General features: G+C 32.2%; 1 protein-coding gene across 1 annotated transcript in view; it reads left to right on the top strand.

The window, feature by feature from the left end:
* Positions 1-21,000, top strand: part of LOC106109142 (Ca(2+)/calmodulin-responsive adenylate cyclase) — a gene marked incomplete at its 3' end in the record, with an annotated part of 37,535 nt that overhangs the window by 8,684 nt on the left and 7,851 nt on the right. Inside the window, 4 exon segments of the mRNA XM_013290546.1 lie at positions 781-930; positions 3,308-3,426; positions 15,143-15,254; positions 15,510-15,637. Of these exon segments, the coding sequence (XP_013146000.1) occupies positions 781-930; positions 3,308-3,426; positions 15,143-15,254; positions 15,510-15,637 (509 nt within the window).

Raw genomic sequence — 21,000 nt, 5'->3', positions numbered from 1 at the left:
GTACACTTTAATCCATACACATAACGTTCTTTGTTCAACAGTTCGTGAGTTGATTTTAAATTTATTTGATGGTGATGTCAATTTTTTATATTGAATGCGGCTTCCTCTTAAGGACATACTAAACTTGCAATGTCCAAGTCTGCAAATATGATGTATGTAACACTTATCCAAAAGGAATGTCGGCACATAAACGAAATACAACAATTATCATTCGCAGGAACGCTGCTGTAATGCGAGGTCAAAGTAGTTATTTTAAGTGTTAATTATAAGTACAAATTATTTCATTACTCTGTATAATGAAAAGGATAGACGTTATCCTACCATAAACTTCGTAGTATTATAACAGTGAAGTACGAGAAATGCATTCAAGAAATTCTAAAAGTTTTGGTCTATCTGCACTAATATTATAAAGAGGAAAGATTTGTATTTTTGGATTTTTGTATGTATTCGATTCACGTAAAACTGCTGGGCTGATTTAAAAAAAATCACCATTATAAAGTTAGTTTATCTGTGACTGTGAGTAACATAACATAGGCTGTATTTATTATTATTTTTTTATTACACGCGGACGAAGTCGCGAGCCAAAGTTAGTTACCTATATATTTATCTTCTATCGTAGAGCTTCAGCAAAAGTTTTACAATACTCGTATTATGAATAGTAACTATCGTCAAATATGAAATTGTCTTCAGGTGTTTGTCATTAACTAAGTTACATTACTTAACCATTTTCGATAAGTTTCCATTATACTGTTTGATCATAAGGTTTTGTTATTGTTGCAGATGGTGGCAAATGTGGTGGTGTTCGTCTGTGTGAACGTGGTTGGCGCGCTGATGCACTCCCTGATGGAGACGGCACAACGGCGCGCCTTCCTCGACACCCGAAACTGCATCGCCGCACGCTTAGATATGGAGGATGAAAACGAAAAATTGGTAACGTACATAAATTCTATCTTTTATAAGCTTGTAAAACCTGTCGAAAGAGTCAAGTTCTTGTAAAAGTTATGAAAGTAATTTAAAGAGAATGCTACAATTTCAGCATAACTAATGCCGTAGGCCCCATTTCCATTTTATCCTCCTTTTCCTTGCTGTTGATGTTAGTAATGATGAGGGTAATAACCGCTGAGTTCTGTTATTGCTCATTAATTCCAGTTCTCTGAGATTCGCTTCCAACCCTGTGTTTTTGTATCCATTTTTGATGGCATTTATAATAGCTATATTTATTTGGCATAAACCAATTTGAAAGAGTGATGCAATATGGGCACGGCTTTGTGGTTAGTGCCATAAAGTGACGTCACCGAGTAAATATTTATATAAGTATAGTGGAAATTATCGCGCTACTATTCAAGCATAGACATATCATGTGTCACTTTAATTACTTAAGCTTTTTTTATAATACGTATTGTATATGACGTTTCCGGTTTTAACATTTTATTTTTTACTAAAGGTATCTTCAGAAAATGAAATAAATATATTATTATATTGGACAATATATGGGTTTGAATAGCTTAAATGTATTTGCATAAAAATATTCCGATATTTGTACATGATTTTTTTTGTGTATTTGCTAAAAGATGTCAATACTTGTATGCATGATTTTACCTTTCTTTAGTAAGAAATGTTGATGAATATGGATAAATAATAATTATTCTAACTAACATTATAGATGTGAAAGTTTAAATGGATGGATGGATGTTTGTAGCCTAAACGGCTGAACGGATTTCGTCGAAATTTGGTATAGATGTACAGGATAGTCTGGAAGAACACATAAGCTACTCACTTTTGTTTTTGTAATTCTACGGGGATGGAATCGCGTGTGAAAGCTAGTAATTAATATTGTTTCCATGATTATTTTCTTAACATTTCATCCCATATTGTGTCTTGATCTTTATGCTCTCTTGTGTCTAACAATCCGATACAAAAGAGCTTACGTTACATACCGATGGGTATTCAACCTTTCTTAGAACAATAGAGGTTCGTCATAACCGTATTGTGTAAAGGTGAGCGATCATGACGTTAAGTGGCGGACGACTGTACAACCTTTGCTGTCTGTACTTTCATCATGGGGTTAAACTTTTTCATAAACGACACTAATCATACTATAACTATAACGCGAAAGTTTGAATGGACAGATGGATGTTTATTAGAGTTATGATGGAGTCGCGAGCAAAAGCTAGTTGAAATATATATTAACAAACAAAGTAATCTAATATGTTATTAAAAAGATTCACATTTTAAAGATTTTTGATTTCATATTTCGATACTTCTAGACCCTATTGCTTAACTTATATTAATATTACTCCGTATTGTATAACTTTAGACGTCTTTCCTTACTAACTTTACTTAGTTACTTACTAAGTATGAGGAAACTGTATTGCAATACCCTCAGGACTCGAAAACTATTTTCTGTTATGATAAAGTTTACAACTAATTTTCATTGGTTAATAGAGTCATATAGAACTTTATAACAAAACATTTTTTCACTGTTAACTGTCTGTGTATTTTTGTTCTTAAATTGTCACTTACGGTTCTTTTTTGGTACTTCATTGATGGTCTTTTGTAATCCCTAAACAACTCTAACGTAGTAGATAGATAGTATTAGGTAAAGTATAAAATTCTGAAAACAATCCAAACACAGCGTTAGTATACATTAATTTGGCATATATTGAATAATAAATTAATTCAATTTGAGTATAATATTAGTGTAACATGTGCACACGGGCCGTAACTGTTCGTATTAACGTTAGAGGCCGTAACCGATCCCTACTGATCCCATGCCGGGATCAATCACGCCTTACAAAGTTAGGATATCGCCGCGTCGCCTACGATTACATGAAATCAATACCTTCCATATTGCCTACAGAGTGTATAGTGTTATTTCTGTACATCAAAATATAACAAGAAATTATTTAATTTGTATATGAGATCGTGAACGAGTAAATATTCATTTTACATTAGTAATAGAAAAAAACGTTAAGTTAAAAACTTACTGCAGGTAAAAACCTGCAAGTTTATGAATTTAAATAAGTAGTAACAAAAAATGTACCTACAGTTTTTACAAATAGTAGAGGAATATATAGACATAAATTATAATTTTCCTTTTGCGTAGAAAATTCCATTGCATTTTGAGGTCACATACAATATCTAGTTAGGCTTTGTTTTTCAGAGAACGCATTGTAAGGAGTGTGCACTTAAATTGTATAAGCTAATTTCACTATCGTCTCGTCGATAATAGGTGCAGAATACTGGACTTTATTGTGAAAATTTACATTTTGTTTTAAGCATATTCTTACGAAATATTTCTCTACAGGAACGTCTACTGCTGTCAGTGCTGCCTCAACACGTTGCGATGGAGATGAAGAATGACATCATATCGCCAGTGGAGGGGCAGTTCCACAAGATCTATATACAGAAGCACGAGCAAGTCAGGTTAGTCACGCGGTCGCTTTCCCCGCCGTATCTCACTACTAAGTAAACAAGCCGGTGACCACTTATACTTGGCAGTATTATTGTCTTGGAGAGAGTAACAAGAGTGTTGGCGCACATCCAAATCCAGCAATATGAGACTGATCAATAAAATAAACGTGACATTTACATCTTTATCCTCTCACTACTATATACTATTCATTTCTACATCTCAAACAATTTTATTTTTAAACTAAATATAGTGTTTAAGGAATTCCTAGCGCTTGCGTTATCGTTTACGAAACGATCCACTCATTACACTCCATGTTATCGCTCACTAATTACTTTACCCTGTCACGAGACACGTCTACACGACGGGGAACTAAAATTTTGATGTAACTATTAATAATAAAGTAAGTAATATTATTATCATAACTACACAAAGTTAACAAAGCACTTAAGTATAGAAAGTAAACGCACATACGTACGTATACTGACAGAATTTCAAAGTGAATACGCACAAACGCTTTTACTAAATATACAGCCGCCTAATTTAGTTATAACTTAGAGTGTCGACACGCAGGGAACTTCACGGATACCGCAACTTAACTCCGATATCAAAGAAGCTTTTAAACAGAAATTCTGTCTCGTGAGTGACGCCAGGATTTGTGCTTGTGGCGCGTTGTAGGTGAAATGAATTAATTTTACTCTGTACTTACGTTATTGAACATGAGACAAAATAATTTCAATTTGCTTAGAGTAAACATACCATAGCGTCAAAAGAACATTTTTCTACAAATAAATCTTAATACAAGTATTATGGACTATTCATGAACTGTACTGTGTACATTTACCTACAATGTGCACACCATAAAAAGATCGAGAAATCTCATTATTTATGTAGGTGTCGTTAAATCGTAAATAAGATGACAATAAGCAATACGCAGTGAATTGGCAATTAACATTTTACAACTCTTTGTTCATGCAATCATTATGTTATTGGTTTGTAAGGAAATCGAAATCACGCTGATATACTTTAAAATTTACGATGTATTGTGCAAGGGTATAAAAGTGAGTTTTTTGACATGCTTGAGAATTTTACCATCTTATAGACAGTCGACGACATTTATTATGCCATTAAATACATATAAAATATCTCTTTGTCGCATTCCCAGTGTCTATCTCAATTTGACTGAGACTACCGTCGACTTTTCAGTCGTATATTCTTTGTCAACCGGCTGAAGCTAGAGCAAATCGCTAGTACTGCAAACATATTTACATAGCCGCCTTAAAACCATTTAAGGTGAATAGTGACATCATGTTAAGTACAAAGATATTAATGTCTATATCAAGGTCTTTATATTGTCGAAGTAATACAATTTCAATGCATCATTAATTCTTACATTTTTCACATCAAGCTTCATAATCAGTTGTAAATAAGTATGAATACAAGTTAATTAAGCGCAGTCATTTCGCTCTCCACTCGCCTGTGTCCGCTCGTGAAGGCAGCTTTACAAATTCAATAGCTTTCATCGATTCAATAGGTCATCTGAACAAGATCCAGCTTTAATTATAAAATCAGCAAATGGAATATCGGAGCTTATTATTGAAGGTGCTATTAGACATTAATAACTTCAAATAAAAGACATAAACGCGAACTATTTAGAATGTAAATCTTTTTAAATATACAAATTGTTTTTAAAATACATTTTTTTTTGTGTTTTTATATTCAAATTTTAAAAGCCGTGTTGATAGATGGATACTTATGCGGGTTTTTTTTCTTACCAAACATGTTAAATATCAAATTAAGAAAACTAATATTTTATCGAAGTCACGTATCGTTTCTTCGTTTATTTTAAAATGGAATGTAATCTTCATAAATCAATGCGTTACAGATATAAAAATATTTTATATTCATAAACGATGCTTATAATATTAATTTGGAATCGTGTTTCGACCGTGTTTTTGATAAGTTAATTTTTATAGGATGTAAGAATTATTTACCTGTTGCATTGAAAAAAAATCACGTTCGACGAGTTATGCCATCCTTGATTCGTGTGATCAACCGGAACAGTTGTTTTTTTTTCAAAAGAAAAAGAATGGTACCTCTAATAAATCTGGATACAAAATAAACTTAATAAATTTATACATATTAAGCTACAGATAAATTACCTTTCATGTAATCTAAATAACAAAACAATGTATGTGGACTTTTTTTATATTTTTGCTTATTGGTAGCCTTTCTTTTAGTAGTTTTGCAGGATGAGTCAGATCTCGTATTTAGCCACCGGATATTTACGCATTACTTTGCTATGCGCTGGCAAATTTAAACCCCCAAATACTATCTTGAAATTAAATTAATGTATGAAAATCGTGAACAAAATTTAATAACGCTGACATAATGTATTTTTGTTTATCTTTTATGTATACAATCTGACATGCAATTGTATTGTAATAATTTTTCTTTATGTAAAACATTAACCATGTTGGATATTACCAAAAATCATTTATGTCAAATGGGATGACTTAAGAACACAAATATTTTACTTTTAGAAGTTATTGAGATGATAGTTATCGTAGAGACAAAATTCCATCCGATTTATTAAAAGGTACCGTTAGCTGCTTAGGTCACATCTTCTCCGGAATAATATAACTACTTGAGTAGTCTTGATTTCACATTTTGTTGAAATTGTCATATCAAAACTTATAGATTTGTTTGTTTCATTGTGAACCTCGTGTAAAGTGTATTGTGAAGTGGCGTTACTTGGCTAAAGGCCAACGTACAGTGGATCAATCGAGCCCGCTTTGTGTTTGGCGCTAAAACATAGGCGATTTTATCAACTTGACGACAGTACATGTTGACGATATGATTTATCTGCTAGCAGGTAGTGTCTGAGATAGTCATAGTGAGGTCCAATTTTGTAAACGGTTTGAAATCAATATGTGCTTATTGGTAATAGACAGGCGTGGTATTTTGTATCTATTCGTTTTTCTCCATGTTTGCGCTGACAGTCGCGGTTTGGTGGCGATGGTGAGCAATAACTTATAGAGATAGAAGTAATTGTCATTTATATCATTAAGCGCGTTTGAGAAGCAAAGACTGTTATTTTCAAGCCATGACCTATCCATTTATAGTGATCAGTGATAATAATACATTCTATTAATAAATTAAAAATGTGCTTTCTTTTATACAATTTAAAAAAGCAAACCGTAAGCTATGAACAAGTTATAATTAGGCTTATAGATATTTAGAATTAAGTTGCAAGATTATATTTAGTATAGTTTTTAAATAAGATTTCTCTAGGCAAAGTTTTACCATGACCCGTGTTATATAAAGCTCAACACTCGGCTCCATTAAGCAATTATTTCCAGGTCATCGCTCTGATGTGATTACTAACTATTTAAAAGAAAATCTGAGCGTGTAAACACTTTCACACGTTTTATTTTTAGGCTTTAGTTTAAGGCTTTTAGCCTTTGTATGTATTTTTACTCTTGACTTAAATAAAATTGATATTTTTATCGTTACCAATATTTGTTCTTATATCTGAAAATTGCTTTTTAATACTTAATTAATCAATAAATATTTTAGTTGACACCCAGGCTAAATACTGAGATTTTTTTATCAAACTCAGACAATTTTTTAGATAGTGTTTTGTTACAGTTTGCGCATCTAGGATATCTGTTCTCGAGGGGATTTATCGAAACTATCTTTTATTTCGAGCGTGAAATTTTCACCGTCGATCCTTTTTTGTTTAACTTCGAGCCATATCCACAATAAACGTTGGTTTCCACTCCTTTTGAATTCTTTTTGTTTAGATGTTTCAGTAGGCGTGCAATGCTGAAAAACAACAAAAACTTAACGCTTCATTTCGATATTTTTTAATTACTAGAAATATTGTTTTGGTTCGTTTACTTGTTATACGAGTATATTATACTTCTTTCTTAATTCAAATTGAGATTTAATCAAACAGATTTCTTCCCAAGTTATAAAACAATTAGTTTTAAATTGTGTTATCTCATATTTGATTTTAAAATAGCTATATATAGATGGAGTGACGCAGTAGATTAATTGCTAGAAGCCCTCTAATGGTTGTCCAATTGGTTTGTACGTCTGTAATGATTGCTACAATCCATCATGTTCTTGTATTTGACAGTGTTGACAAGTGAAATAACTATTAGATAAGAATCTCTCGTACTGACCTGTTCAGTATCTCGAGTGAGTTATAATTGTTACTGACTGTACCCACAAGTATATTATGATTAATATCTCTGTTCATATTACGAAATTCGTATGACTTAATATTTAGATACTGTTATTGTTAAATGTTTCAACACAATTGTTATGGATATTTAAGTTTACAAAACATATCCGAGTAAAGTGTTTTACATTATGCGATGCACGAAAAAAAAACAGGCAGTGCAAATTTCTTTTGTAGTGTATTTAAAACAAGTAAAACTTGCGCTGGCGTGATAAACAGTAGAATGCGACAAGTGCGCCCCCTGGTGATGCAAAGCCGAAACAAAAGCGTATATACTCCGACGAATGTACAAGTTTTAGATATACAACTGCCAACTTCTTATATTATTTGTAGTAACTGTTTAAACTTCAAATATGTGGAAACAATATATCAGTAATTGCAAGTAATTAATTAAATTTGTGAACTGCTTGTATTTTATTACTCAAAGCGGTTGTATTAATATCAAATATAAAAGTATTAAAACCATCTAATAAGCATATAATTTGTTGATAACATCTTTGCATAACTTTGTTAAGGATATTACATAACGCCGACGAAATGTCTACGGCCCAGTTTATCCCTTTACACTAAACGGATAATAAGCTGATAGGATTGTCTGGCTGTCCCCCTAATCTGTCTGGAAATTTTCTCTCCCAAATTTATAACATCTAAATAAAAAAATTTATAACAGTAATAATAATTTGTATTGCGTTATAAACACTGCTATTTAAATTATAAGTAAATGGTCTAACCTCGTACTTTGCATCTGAATATTATAGTTTGGAATATATCGTAATGATTTTTCTTTCATGGTTTGAAGTTGTTCATAACTGGAAAGAGTTGAATTAAATCGAGTGAAATCAAAGGAAAATATTAAGATAAGGACGTTAACGCTGTCATTATGTTACGTAAGCTTGTTCTCGCTTTAATTGTAGTCTCAGTAAATAAGCTCGTTAAACCGCTGCGTGGCGTGGTGTAGCGGCGCAATGTAACTTCACTTTTTAAAATACATTTCCCAGCGATAATGGCTCTTGGATACTTCTCCATATCAAATACATATTTTCCTAGCTGTTGCTCGCGACTTCGTCCACAAGATTAAAAAAAAACAATATAAAAATAGCCTGTTACTTACTGATAACGTTGCTTTTTAATGGTGAAATAATTTTGGAAATCGACCCAGAAGTTTTTGTGTTGTTACAGAGTTGGCAGTTGGTAGTTTATGGTCCTTTTCCCATTTAAACCGTGTGGTAAGTGTCTGGCTTTTTAATAAAGAAGGAATTATTGAAAAACATTTTGTGATTTCTGGCATCCTACGCCACAAATTAGTGTGTGTTTACGTTTTATTATATTAGTATAGATTTGATACTCAAATGTTTTAGTTATGTTAATGTTATAAAGGGATACTATTTGAAGATTAAGCATTTAAAAAATAATTTACCGTAGTTCGATTTTTGTTTTGGTAATGCGAATTCAATTATCAGAATAATAACGTAAGAATGAACTAATCGTGGGATTCTGTTTGGACAGTGAATAAGTGTTTTCCTTTATTCTTTTTCTCCAAGTCGCTTTTACTCCCGACAGTTCAAATGATCGAACATTAATTAATTTCGATCCACGACACAGGCTTTTTTGTTTTGTTTGATCGAATCTACTTTTATCTCGTTTCTACAAACATTTTAAACGCAAAAAATACTTTCATACAAACTTCTAGTATATTGAAGTATCAAAGTTTATTTCACAAAATTAAAGGTTATAAATATTTACGTAATATTCTCTTTGTTCTACATTTATAAAAGGTGGTTTATCTTACATCTGTCATAACATTAGGTTTTCTGCCAAAACTAACAGATTCCGTCAATCAACATTTACATTGACCGACCTCAATTTAAGCTGATTTAATTATAGTTAATTTTATTGGGGGTTACCAACCTTGAAATAGTACAGTAAAATAAATCAGACTTAGCACTAATGCTCTGTTAATGTAACCTGAAATTATCTTTAATTTAAATAACATTAACTTATACATTTAATTTTAGTCTCTTAGCAATAATTAAATAGTATTCAACGTTCAATTTAATATCGTTTAATTTCCGAGCACGTCCCAATTGACTTTAACATTGTCCGTTGTACGAGTAGAGGACGTTTTGTTCTCCGGGAGGAAGTCTCGCACTCTTCCTGATCCTTTTACATTTGACTTGTAATTAACTTAGTCTGACTTATAAAAAATTAACTTCTCAATGTCTGCTATTTATCTTATAAACTGAGCAATTCTACAATTTTTAAACTCTGTAATAAGGAAAATTGATTTAACAATACGGTGTACTACGTTTTAAAAATTTACATTTGTTCCGCAATGCAAACAGTAATCAATGTTATTGTTATTTGCGGTAATAGTGTTTACTTATATTTTATTTAATGTAAATGTGTTGTAAAACTAATAAAATGTTTTACTATGACGAACGCGTTTGCTATTTTAAGTTTATTAATAGTAACACTATACTGTAGTCTATGCCTAGTAAAACTGGCCTAGTGGCCCACACTAAACTTAGGGTAGACTCTTAGCCCCTCAGTGGGGACGTATAGTGAGCTGGTAATGATGAATAGTAATACTAATTTTTTAAGATCAATATTTAGTGCCATAAAATTTATAAAAAAAAAATAAGAAGTTATTTTCTGTATTTTGAAATGTTTAAATTGTTTTTTTCTTACTAACTATTGCTATAAGGGTAAATCTCTGTAATAAATTAGAACAGAAAGTGGACAATCGCAAAACGCTGTACAATTTCAGCGTCATTACTTTCAGGCGAAGCCATACATCACGTACTAACGCGACTTCAATTTGTCACTGCACAGTACTAATGTGTTTTCCCCTAGTTTACATGTCAAAAACATGATCGAAAACGTGTTAACTAGTCATATTTCCCTTACTTCTATTTAAAATTCTTACTAATATTATAAATGCGTTAGTTTAGATGGATGGATGTTTTTTAGAGTTTGTAGCCTAACCTGATGAACGGATCTCGATGAAATTTGGCATAGATGCAGAGAATGTAGTTTTCATTTAATTCCAAACAGACGTAGTCGCGGGCTAAAGCTAGTATATCCATAAATATTTCCATTCATACAATTTATAAATCACCTTCATTAAGCAAAGAAATATGCTGGTAAAGTAATTAAGAAGAGTGAGATGCATTTTAACAACAAATTTCCACAAGTAATTTTATTTAAAACATCTAACAATACTGCTAAGTACACGCTGAGATTAACTTCAGGTATTAAAAATAAAAGTAAACCTGAAAACTTCAGATCGCAGAATCTTGTATCTAGTAAGCTAAGAGAGCAATTTATTTAAATCATAAATTTATGTTTTCTATAGAACTCGTACTTGAAAAACAACACAAAGCAGATTGTAATTCATACTCCTTTGCTACAAACAAGGTTGGCAGATACATTATTATATCGTTTGATAAATTTCGTGTTGAAAGATTATTGTTTATTGATTCTTCTTGTAATAATTCATTTTGAGACCACAATTTCTTGTCCACAGTTCAAATAAGTTTGGCTAACATCCAAACGTCTCATTGTGTTGTCTTATTAATGAGATATACTTGCATACGATATATTGACAAACGTACACGTAGCTTGTCCCAACATGAAAATATGAAACGTCTTCACTTTTACATAAAAGAAAATAAAAATAGTTAAAACACAACTTTTTTTCTACTAAACAACGATTAAACAATATATTGATACTATGTCTTAACTTTTTTATTACGTTTTTAATCACTATCACACGTTTAAAATATGCAGCGCAAAATCCTTCTATGATCAAACACAATATATCTGAATGTTTGACTATTTCCTTTTGAAACAAACACGGTAACAGCTGGCTGGCATATCAAAAACGCAATTTTATACAAAAGCCTCTACTCAAAGCTATATCCATTCTCGCATAAAACAGACCTTTTTAATTTCGAATCGTGAATCCAATTATAATTGCCACGTATTTTACGCAAGCGCAATCAACTTTTGCAAAGTAAGTTTATGCATCATGGCTCTTAAAAGAACTTCATTCGCCAGCTGATTTAAAGCGTTGGCAAATGGCGGCCTCTGAAAATGAAAATTACACCGGTATGAAAGCAAAAAAAATATATAAAGCTAAAACTGTAGTTTGTGAGTGTTACAAGAGACACTTGGGACATGTTTCGTTATTATTGACGATGTACATCTTTGAATTAAGTGTACTACGATTGGAAATTCAAAATAAAATGCATAGGTTTACACTGATATTAAATGAGGAATCTAACGTCATTGCAGAAACTCAAAGGCGTGCAAGGCTTAGCATACCACACCCTTTGAACATCCACTCTATTATGTGAACGTAGATTCTAAATAACATTTGCCTATTTCTGTCAAAGTTATGTTTAATTAGTTGAAAGATTTTTGCTACGTTTTAACAACGATAACCAGACCTACGTACACATGTAAATGTTCTATGAGATTATTTAGAAAATGTTGCTTACGTAAACCATATTCTATTGAGACGTCTCAGCTTAAAACTCTACTTGGTAATTTCAGTTTTGTTTACGATGTTGCGATGAAAATGTAAGTGTCGGTAAACATTTAAATACTTACAGTTTAAATTCCCATTAAAGTAATTTTATGGTTTAACTCGAGATGTTTGCTGACGTTAATTTTTTTGTGAATAAGGCAGTTCGTTTTAAAAATAACAATTTCATTATATTTAACGGTTTGTCAACAGTTTAAATGGTTTTACAAGTTTAATGATTCGAATTTTTGTTGGGTTCGGTTTTTTTTATTGAATTCTAGCTGTTGCCCGCGACTATGTCCGCTTGGTATTAGAAAACATACGAACTATATAAATAACAAAAAGCTACGTATCCCTCGGGAATCGGACCTTTCTCGGGGATGAAGCTTATCCCATGTGTACTCCAGACTTTGTTTTCTATCTGCGCCAAATTTCAATAATATATGTTGAACCGTTGCAGAATGATCGAGTAAACATTAAAAAACTAATTTAAAGAATCCCACGGGAACCATAACTATTCCCGGGATAAAAAGTAGCCTATGTGTTCTTTCAGACTATGCTCTAAGCCTGTGCCAAAATTCATGGAGATCCGTTCAGCCGTTTAGGCTTCAAACGCTAACAAACATCCATCCATACATCGTAACTTTCGCATTTATAATATTTATATGATAGTTGCGATAGGAGCATCTAATAAATTACTATACATATTTCAATCTTCTTTATTCTAAGTGGAACATAAATGTTCTATGAGTGGTTAGAAATAATGGACCATTAATATTTCATACACGTTTTAAATGACTGATTTAAATGTTAACTGTCTATATTCATGACATTAATTAATATGCTGTGATGCTTTCGGAATGACGTCAAAAATATTAAAAACAGGCAACTTAATTTTTTATGCGATGAGTTTACATTTCATTCACCAAGTTTTATTTCATGTAGATTTAATAAATTTGTTAAAATATGCAATAGAACATAGAAGACGAAATGTTGAAACGCGTTACGTAATATTATTACTTAACGCAAACTTAACTAACTTGTTCTAGACAAAGATAAACTTTATATTTAGTAATATGTATATTCTATACAGAATTTTGCTTTTACTAAGTTTTGGCTTGACAAAAATAATATTTGATCTAGAAATCTCCAATTTTCTCAAAGTACGACGTATGAGAGACAATTGGATATTATATTATGTGTATAACCCATGAAGAAAGCAGACATGTATTACTTTTTGTCTGGATGTTGACCTACTTCTAGTGTTAATGGAATTAATACATGATATTATTTTACGACTCTTTCGCATTTCATGTTCCAAGCTTTGCCAAAGCTAAACTTCAGTAACAAAAGCTTTATAAAAGATTTAAATTTTCAATGTTTCTTTTCTTTATTGGTAAATCAAAATCATTAAAATGTAAAAAAAGATCTTGTGAACAATATGCCGAACACGACTTATTAAGAAAAATCTTTTACATTATGAGCCGAACTTATAAGCTTTAGAATATAAATTTTACAATCTAATTAAAAATTAATGTTCTAGTTGTAAATTACGTTTAGATCCAAGTTTATATTGATTGATTGAACTCTACTGGTCGTTAAAATTGGTTCCAAATTTTTAGTTGACACCTTTGGGGCCAACAATTTATTGTTATTTGTGGAGCGCGCGTCACTTGGCAACCGGCCAAACATCGCGATCAATCAGTTGCACTTTGTGATTCACTTTACAACCGTTTCTGTACTGTTCCTAGAAATTCAATAACGTTTAAATGCACAAAAGAGCTCGTTAGCAAACTAATGTATTCCATTTCTAGAATTTACTCTACAGTTATGTTGCCATATTTTACGATCAGTAACATTGCTATCTATAAATTTATCCTAACTATTATTGTAAAGATTGTTAACACACGTCATTTGCCGACAGGAATTATATTTAAAGCAATATAAAAATTTAAAATAAAGATAACCTTTTTCCTACGTAGTAACTAGCTATTACCGTGCGGCTTCATCCACATGAAATTATAAAATTGTTAAAATTGCATAAATTACCTTCACTATAATAACCTTGCTTCCTTCGCCTAAAAGTAATGTGTGTTTACCCTTTATTATATTAGTATAGATTTACTTGAAAACGTTACTTGTAAATCTTTCAGTCAATGTAAAAAAAAACATATAATTATTTCTCTGTTGCTAGGTAATGAGTATTGTTTTACGCCACGTCTACGAGCGCATACCGCTGCGGTCGGTGGTCGGGTAAACAGCAGCGCAGTTCCGCACTCCTCTTTAATTGGATAGTCTCTTTGAACTGCAGCTGCGGGCACCTGTTAGTGCCACCTGCAATGAACATTAAAATTCCAGCACCACAACACTGCTACAACACATATAAAAACCTTCTTTGAATGAATTACATTTTAGCCCTCATTCAAACGGTCGCTTTTTCACCCTCAACGTTGACGCCTTCTTATACGAACATTTTAAAATCACTCTTGTTTCGTTCGACCAGGGATCAAAATGCAACAATACGCAATAAAATGTATTATCCAAATTACTATTATTGAAATGCATATGTTCTATTTAATTAGTTTTTTAACGTGCATTAAAAAGCGCTCGTGCGACTGCTTTCGAATATTTCGTTTAGTAAAATTATAAACTTTTTACTTAAAAAAACAAAAGATGCCAAGTTACATGAAAATAAATAAGAATTACGTTCGGTTGAAGTAAAATTAATAGAATTAGACCTTGCTTAGTAATTGTGCTAACACGGGCGCTAATAACACAGAGCATGGTATCTTGCATCCTTCCGTATTCCGCACACGTTTCCCATTGTAATTAGCACCATGCACTACGGAAACATCGATAATTACAATTAGCAGTTATTTCGACTGGTGTAGTTTGAGATTATTATTCAACAAATAATTTTAGTAAAAATGAATATTGTTGTTTATTGTTGCAGCATTCTGTTCGCGGACATCGTAGGCTTCACGGTACTCGCATCGCAGTGCAGCGCCCAGGAGTTAGTGCGTCTGCTTAACGAACTCTTTGGACGATTCGACCAACTCGCCAATGTACGTATTCAATAATCATATCTAAGAAATCTGTACTATATATTATAAACCGAAAGGATTTGTAATTTTTTACGTATTGAAGCACCATTGAAAAGCTACGTTATCAACATAGGCTCCTTTTTAATATATCTATTATTTTTTACGCAAACGAAATCCCGAGCAAAATCTGTGAACTATAAAAAAGTGTGCGGTTTACAACAGTGTTATTTAATTCCAAAGTATTATGTACTGTATAACTGTAATGTATTTGTGTAGGACAACCACTGTCTTCGCATTAAGATCCTCGGCGACTGCTACTACTGCGTTTCCGGGTTGCCCGAGCCGCGTGCCGACCACGCGCGCTGCACCGTCGAGATGGGCCTCGACATGATAGATGCAATCGCGTGAGTACCTTACCCCTAAACATAAACTACAAATATCGTGACTTATGATCGGTATCCCACCTACGTTTAACTATTCGTTAGTGCTGTTTGGATGAATTTATGAAATTTAATCCGAATTAAGTAACTTGGGGTTTAATTCCGTTGAAACATAGGTCAACCTATTAATGAGTCGCTAGGTAATGACCAAATTAGTTGAAACTTCTGAAACCCAACATTAATTGTTCACTGGCAATAACTCTCAGTTACGCACAGGCAGTTTATCCGAATGTTTGACCCTAAATCAAAGAATGTTAAAGCAGTACCCATCTTCGACACCGAATCAATATACACGTGGTACACAAATAACTAGAAAACAACAGAGATGTTTTGATATTGTACTAAAATTCTGTAGTGGCAATGTTATAAAATAAGTATAATTCCATAAAGCGTACTAAACATTTAGAAGTTTCTTTGTTTAAGTCTATTTTCTTTATAAAAACTGACAGTTGTTGAGGGGACAATGGATTCACATTAACAAGGTGAAGGCTAAGCTTCTTATCAAGAAAACTTACTGCAGCTGGCGAATGCACAGCTAATTTGCTTTAAAACTTTCCTTTGTCTTTATTGTATGAAATTCAGTATTTAAAACATGCATAATTTTTTTTTTATTATAGTTTTGCAATTGTTTTCTTCTGATTTTTTTTCTTTTTAAAAAAAATAGTAGTAGAAATTTAGTGTAAACTGCTTTGTTAAAAAAACAAAGCAGTTTACACTAAATTTCTGTAAGGATGTTCAGCCATATATGCTATTGTGTACGGTAGCTTGCAGGCCGTGGCAGAGCATGCGATATGTTATCAGTGTGCCGGCTTGACAGTGATGTGAAGGCAAAAGGCATAGGTCCTGTTCAATAGTTTCATTGTCACGGACTTGAGATATCCTGGACAACATTACGATTGATTTATACACACTGATTAAATAACAAGAAAACAAATCCAACGAACGTATTTATGAATAAATAAAATGTTAAGATTTAATAGTTTTGATCCTTAAAATAAGTCTTATTAAGGTTTTGTTACTAAAGTCCTAAAACCCACAGTTGACTGATTTTTGGAACCTTCAGAAAATCATTCACTTGTTAAATTAGAACACACACTCAAAGTCTTTATTGTACTTGATATTTTACTAAGATTACGGGGTTAATAACCATTGAATTCAAAAAGGTTCCAAATATGTTATTATTATTTTATCAAACAGTAGTAGGCAATCAACACTTCTGAAGGGACAGACCGCAAACCTCAAGACCGTTATATCTTTACGCCGCCGACACGCGGATGATGTTTCCTATTTGCGGGAATGCGGGAAACCTTATTATATCAGGTTTTATAAGCCATATCCCCAAGAATTCATCATGGATTCCTGCCCAGTATATAAAACAACTTTAATAAATGAGTCCAGTTTTGATGCTACCATACATTTTATAATTGGCTAATTTATACGAATACAAAATAATAAACTCACTTTACTTAACTAAACTTCTATGTATAATTATACCAATATCACATTCAATATATCTTTACTTAGCAGGGTAGATACCTCGTAAACAACCTACACTATCCGTGACTGACTAAACGTTTACTGGAAAAAAGTGTTTGTCATTTCTGTGTGCAAGTGACAATATAGAAGTTCCCAGGATAGGCGTAGTTTGTAACAGTCATCAGGCCTTAACCCCGACCTTAACCACGTTAACGACTTACATTGAACTTCTCACCACATTTATTGCTACACTAAACTACTAATTACAACAAGATCGTAAACTTCACGAGTACAGTTGTGATAAACGATCCTTTCAGTGTGTGTTAGGTACAAAAATATATTTTATATTATAGCTACAATTATAACAATCTAGGAAACCGTTTAAAAAGTAACAAAAGGTTTCTCCCAAAGGACTATCTCGTAATTTTCTTATATCCATTCTTAAATCTTGTTTACTATTTAGTAATCTTTTCAAATAAGCCTTGAATGTTAATCCTTTAAACCTCTAATAAGCTTATCCCAAAATTAGGTTAGTCATATTTCTTTAATCAAAAATCTAGGTTATCTTTGAACTTAAATCAGATACAGATTTTAATATGAGCTGGTAGCGGATGTGTAGCGTACCCTGACCGCAAACATTATGAAGTATGTGTACATCTGCATTATTCTACAATAACTTGTTCAAACTTATACGTAATACAATTTGTGTTATGTAGCTCGTGCGGTACAACTCTGAATAATTTATTAGTTTAACAGAGAGCTAGAAATTCTCCTCTAACAATGTTTATGCACAAAGATAGGATTAAGTATACAAAATTGTATCCAAGATGAATTTGGTTAGCTTTAGTTATTAATTATTGTTGTTGCTCTCTGATGCAATAATATGTTGTAAAATAGTAGATACTCGTAATCTTACTAATATAAATGCGAAAGTTTACATGGATGGGTGGATGTTTGTTAGAGTTTGTAGCCTAAACGGCTGAAATTTCGATGAAATTTTGTATAAATGCACAGTAAGTCTAGACGATCACATAGGCTACTCACTTTTGTTTTTTTAATCCCACGCGGACGGACTCGCGGGCGAAAGCTAGTAATAACATAATATATTTACGATCATATTTTTATAGTTGTCTTATATGTTGCGTACTATTGTATTATTTTACTGCCGTGTATGAAGTTTATTACGTTCTCTATATTCTCCACTTCTACGTCGACAACAAATATATAAGTCACGTAATAAATACAGTTAAGTCGTAAAAACTACTGTAATTAGGTGTTGAAGTATTACTATTGAAGGAAATTTGGATCTACTGCTTTCTACAACTATTCTAAAATTGTAATAGTTCTATTAGTACATGTTCTAGATCCAAAACTTTTAGAACAATTTGGAATGTTGCCATCTGAGTATAATGGTCATGATAGTAAAAAGATATTTTGCAATTCTAAGTTGTACATTGTATGTTAAATTTGTTTTTAATATATAATTGCACAATATTGGAAAAATAATTATTAATTTGAAGAATCTTACTGACGTTATTACTATTAAAGAATATTCCTCAAAAACGAAATCTTAGTTTCTTGGTATGAAGGTAACACATAAAATCGCCTTCATTACAAACGGATCAAACTATGCAAGGTAAGAATAAACGAAAAATAAATGGAATTTTTCAATAGATTGCGGGATTTGTAGCGAATTTGAGGACCTTTTTCTTTCCTTTGAACTATACGAGGACTATGTAATACATACATATGTACATACATACATACCTGACATTTAAATAATCAAGCAAGAGTTTCTACAATTACATGAAGTTTTTTAAATTTAATGAACGACATATCTAAATTTTGATATAAACCGTGCTGGAATTCTGCTGCAGACAAGACTATAGATAGACTAGCAGACAATAGACCGGCAACAGCTGGAGGCTATGGGATGAACAAAACTAATCTAATACAAACACGTCGCCGACATGTCTGTCACCCTATGTACTCTATGGACTCATGTTACATACCGTAATATGGAAATAGGAATATACTAATTACGTTAAAACTAATATGTTTCTCTTTTACTATAGGAACTTATGACTTAATCACTTTAAGACCTCAAACATTTTCAAATAAAAAGTATTATAATTTTCAACAATAATATTATAGACCACTAGTCCTTTATCTGAAAGGGTCATACGAACTCGATTATTAGATTACCCTTTACCACGCCCTAAGGTTCACAGGCGTGACAAGTTAAGCCACGCTGACGCATAGACAACAAAATATTTAGAGCGGAATTAATGCGCTACGTTAACAATAAATTATAACAACGACCGACTCTACCACACTCATAACATGCATGTACCCTGGCTATTTTAAGATTACTCGAGACAAGACGTAGTTACGTGGTTTTAATTGCCCATTAGTTTTTAACCTTCTCGTAAAGCTAGGAAAGCTTTAAATCATTTTTATCTGTTGTAACATGATAATCTTAATTATGATCTATTTTATTTAGAAACTAGCTGTTCCCGTGCGGCTTCATCCGTGTTTTGTGTTGTGGGTTTATTGATTGTTATTTGTCAATGAATATTTCGATTGGATTGAAAGTGATACGCTAAAAGTGATATAAATCACTAATAAACTGAAGGAAATGTAGATAATTTAAAAAATGGTTTTATCTAAGATAATGATGTCATCGATCATTACATGCCTATATAAGGCATGTAATGATCGATGACATTTTTACATTTATCCGTATAATTTGGCGTGGGCTTACTTATTCATCGTTATTTATTACTTTCTTTTCGATACGAAAATAAATCAGTGTATGTTGATTTATTTAAACACATTTTCAGAAGTTATTTATACGTAAAACTTGGATCTGTACACGTCTTTGTTACTTCTAATAATGATGGACGGCGACACTTTCTCGCACTCAGAATAAAATACTTCTGTTATTTTATTTTCAAACTTGACAATTATGTATTCCGTGATCGGGGAATTTACGTAATTTTAACAAAATTGAGACTATGAGCAGAAAACTTTAATAGAATTAGTAATTTCTATAGTATATCCTACTAATATTATAAATGCGAAAGTTGAGATGGATGGATGCTTGTTAGAGTTTCTAGACAAAACGGCGGAATTTAGCATACATGTAAAGCATAGTCTGAACTAACACATAGGCATTTTTGTTTTTTAATACCACGCAGACGGAGTCGAGGTCGGAAGCTAGTAGTACATATTTATGTGATAACTTGCGACCTTGCTAACGTATCTTACATTCATATATGCAGACTTAATAATTGTGGACACGATACATGCGACTATCTGCGACAAGAACTTTTAAAGATTCCGTCAGCTATCAAGGCGAAAGGAAATGCTTAACATGTTTTATGCACGGTGTGTACGGTACACTCGAACGCAGCACTTTACTTTTTAATGCATAAGGCTAAGATTTTTAAATCCTTTCAGTCTTCATCCCACATCAACATTCAAAAGTTTTCGGTCTTAATATTTTTAGCTTTTAGTTGGAATCGTTTGGAATTACGTCTTTATCACACAAAATAAAAAATGAAATCATAACAATCATTTGAACTCGAAACGCCTGTGATGTTATTTTATCCCTTAACGTTGGTATATCTTTGAACACACATCTAATACGTATTATCGCCGGCTACCAGATAAACAGAGAAACTAATTTCCTCTTTGATATTTACACTGTCACTATTTAGGTTTGCGCGCCAAATAGCAAGTCACCTGTCAAAAATATAATGGACAACCACAGACACAGTGACTCACAGCTAATCGTAATATTTCTGAGTTCTTTATTGTGTTATTTTGATGCTAATGCATTTAAAAAT

This window comes from Papilio polytes, unplaced genomic scaffold (genome assembly GCF_000836215.1).
Source record: "Papilio polytes unplaced genomic scaffold, Ppol_1.0 DF821289.1, whole genome shotgun sequence".
Lineage (NCBI taxonomy): Eukaryota > Metazoa > Arthropoda > Insecta > Lepidoptera > Papilionidae > Papilio > Papilio polytes.
This window is presented reverse-complemented; position numbering and strand designations above follow the sequence as displayed.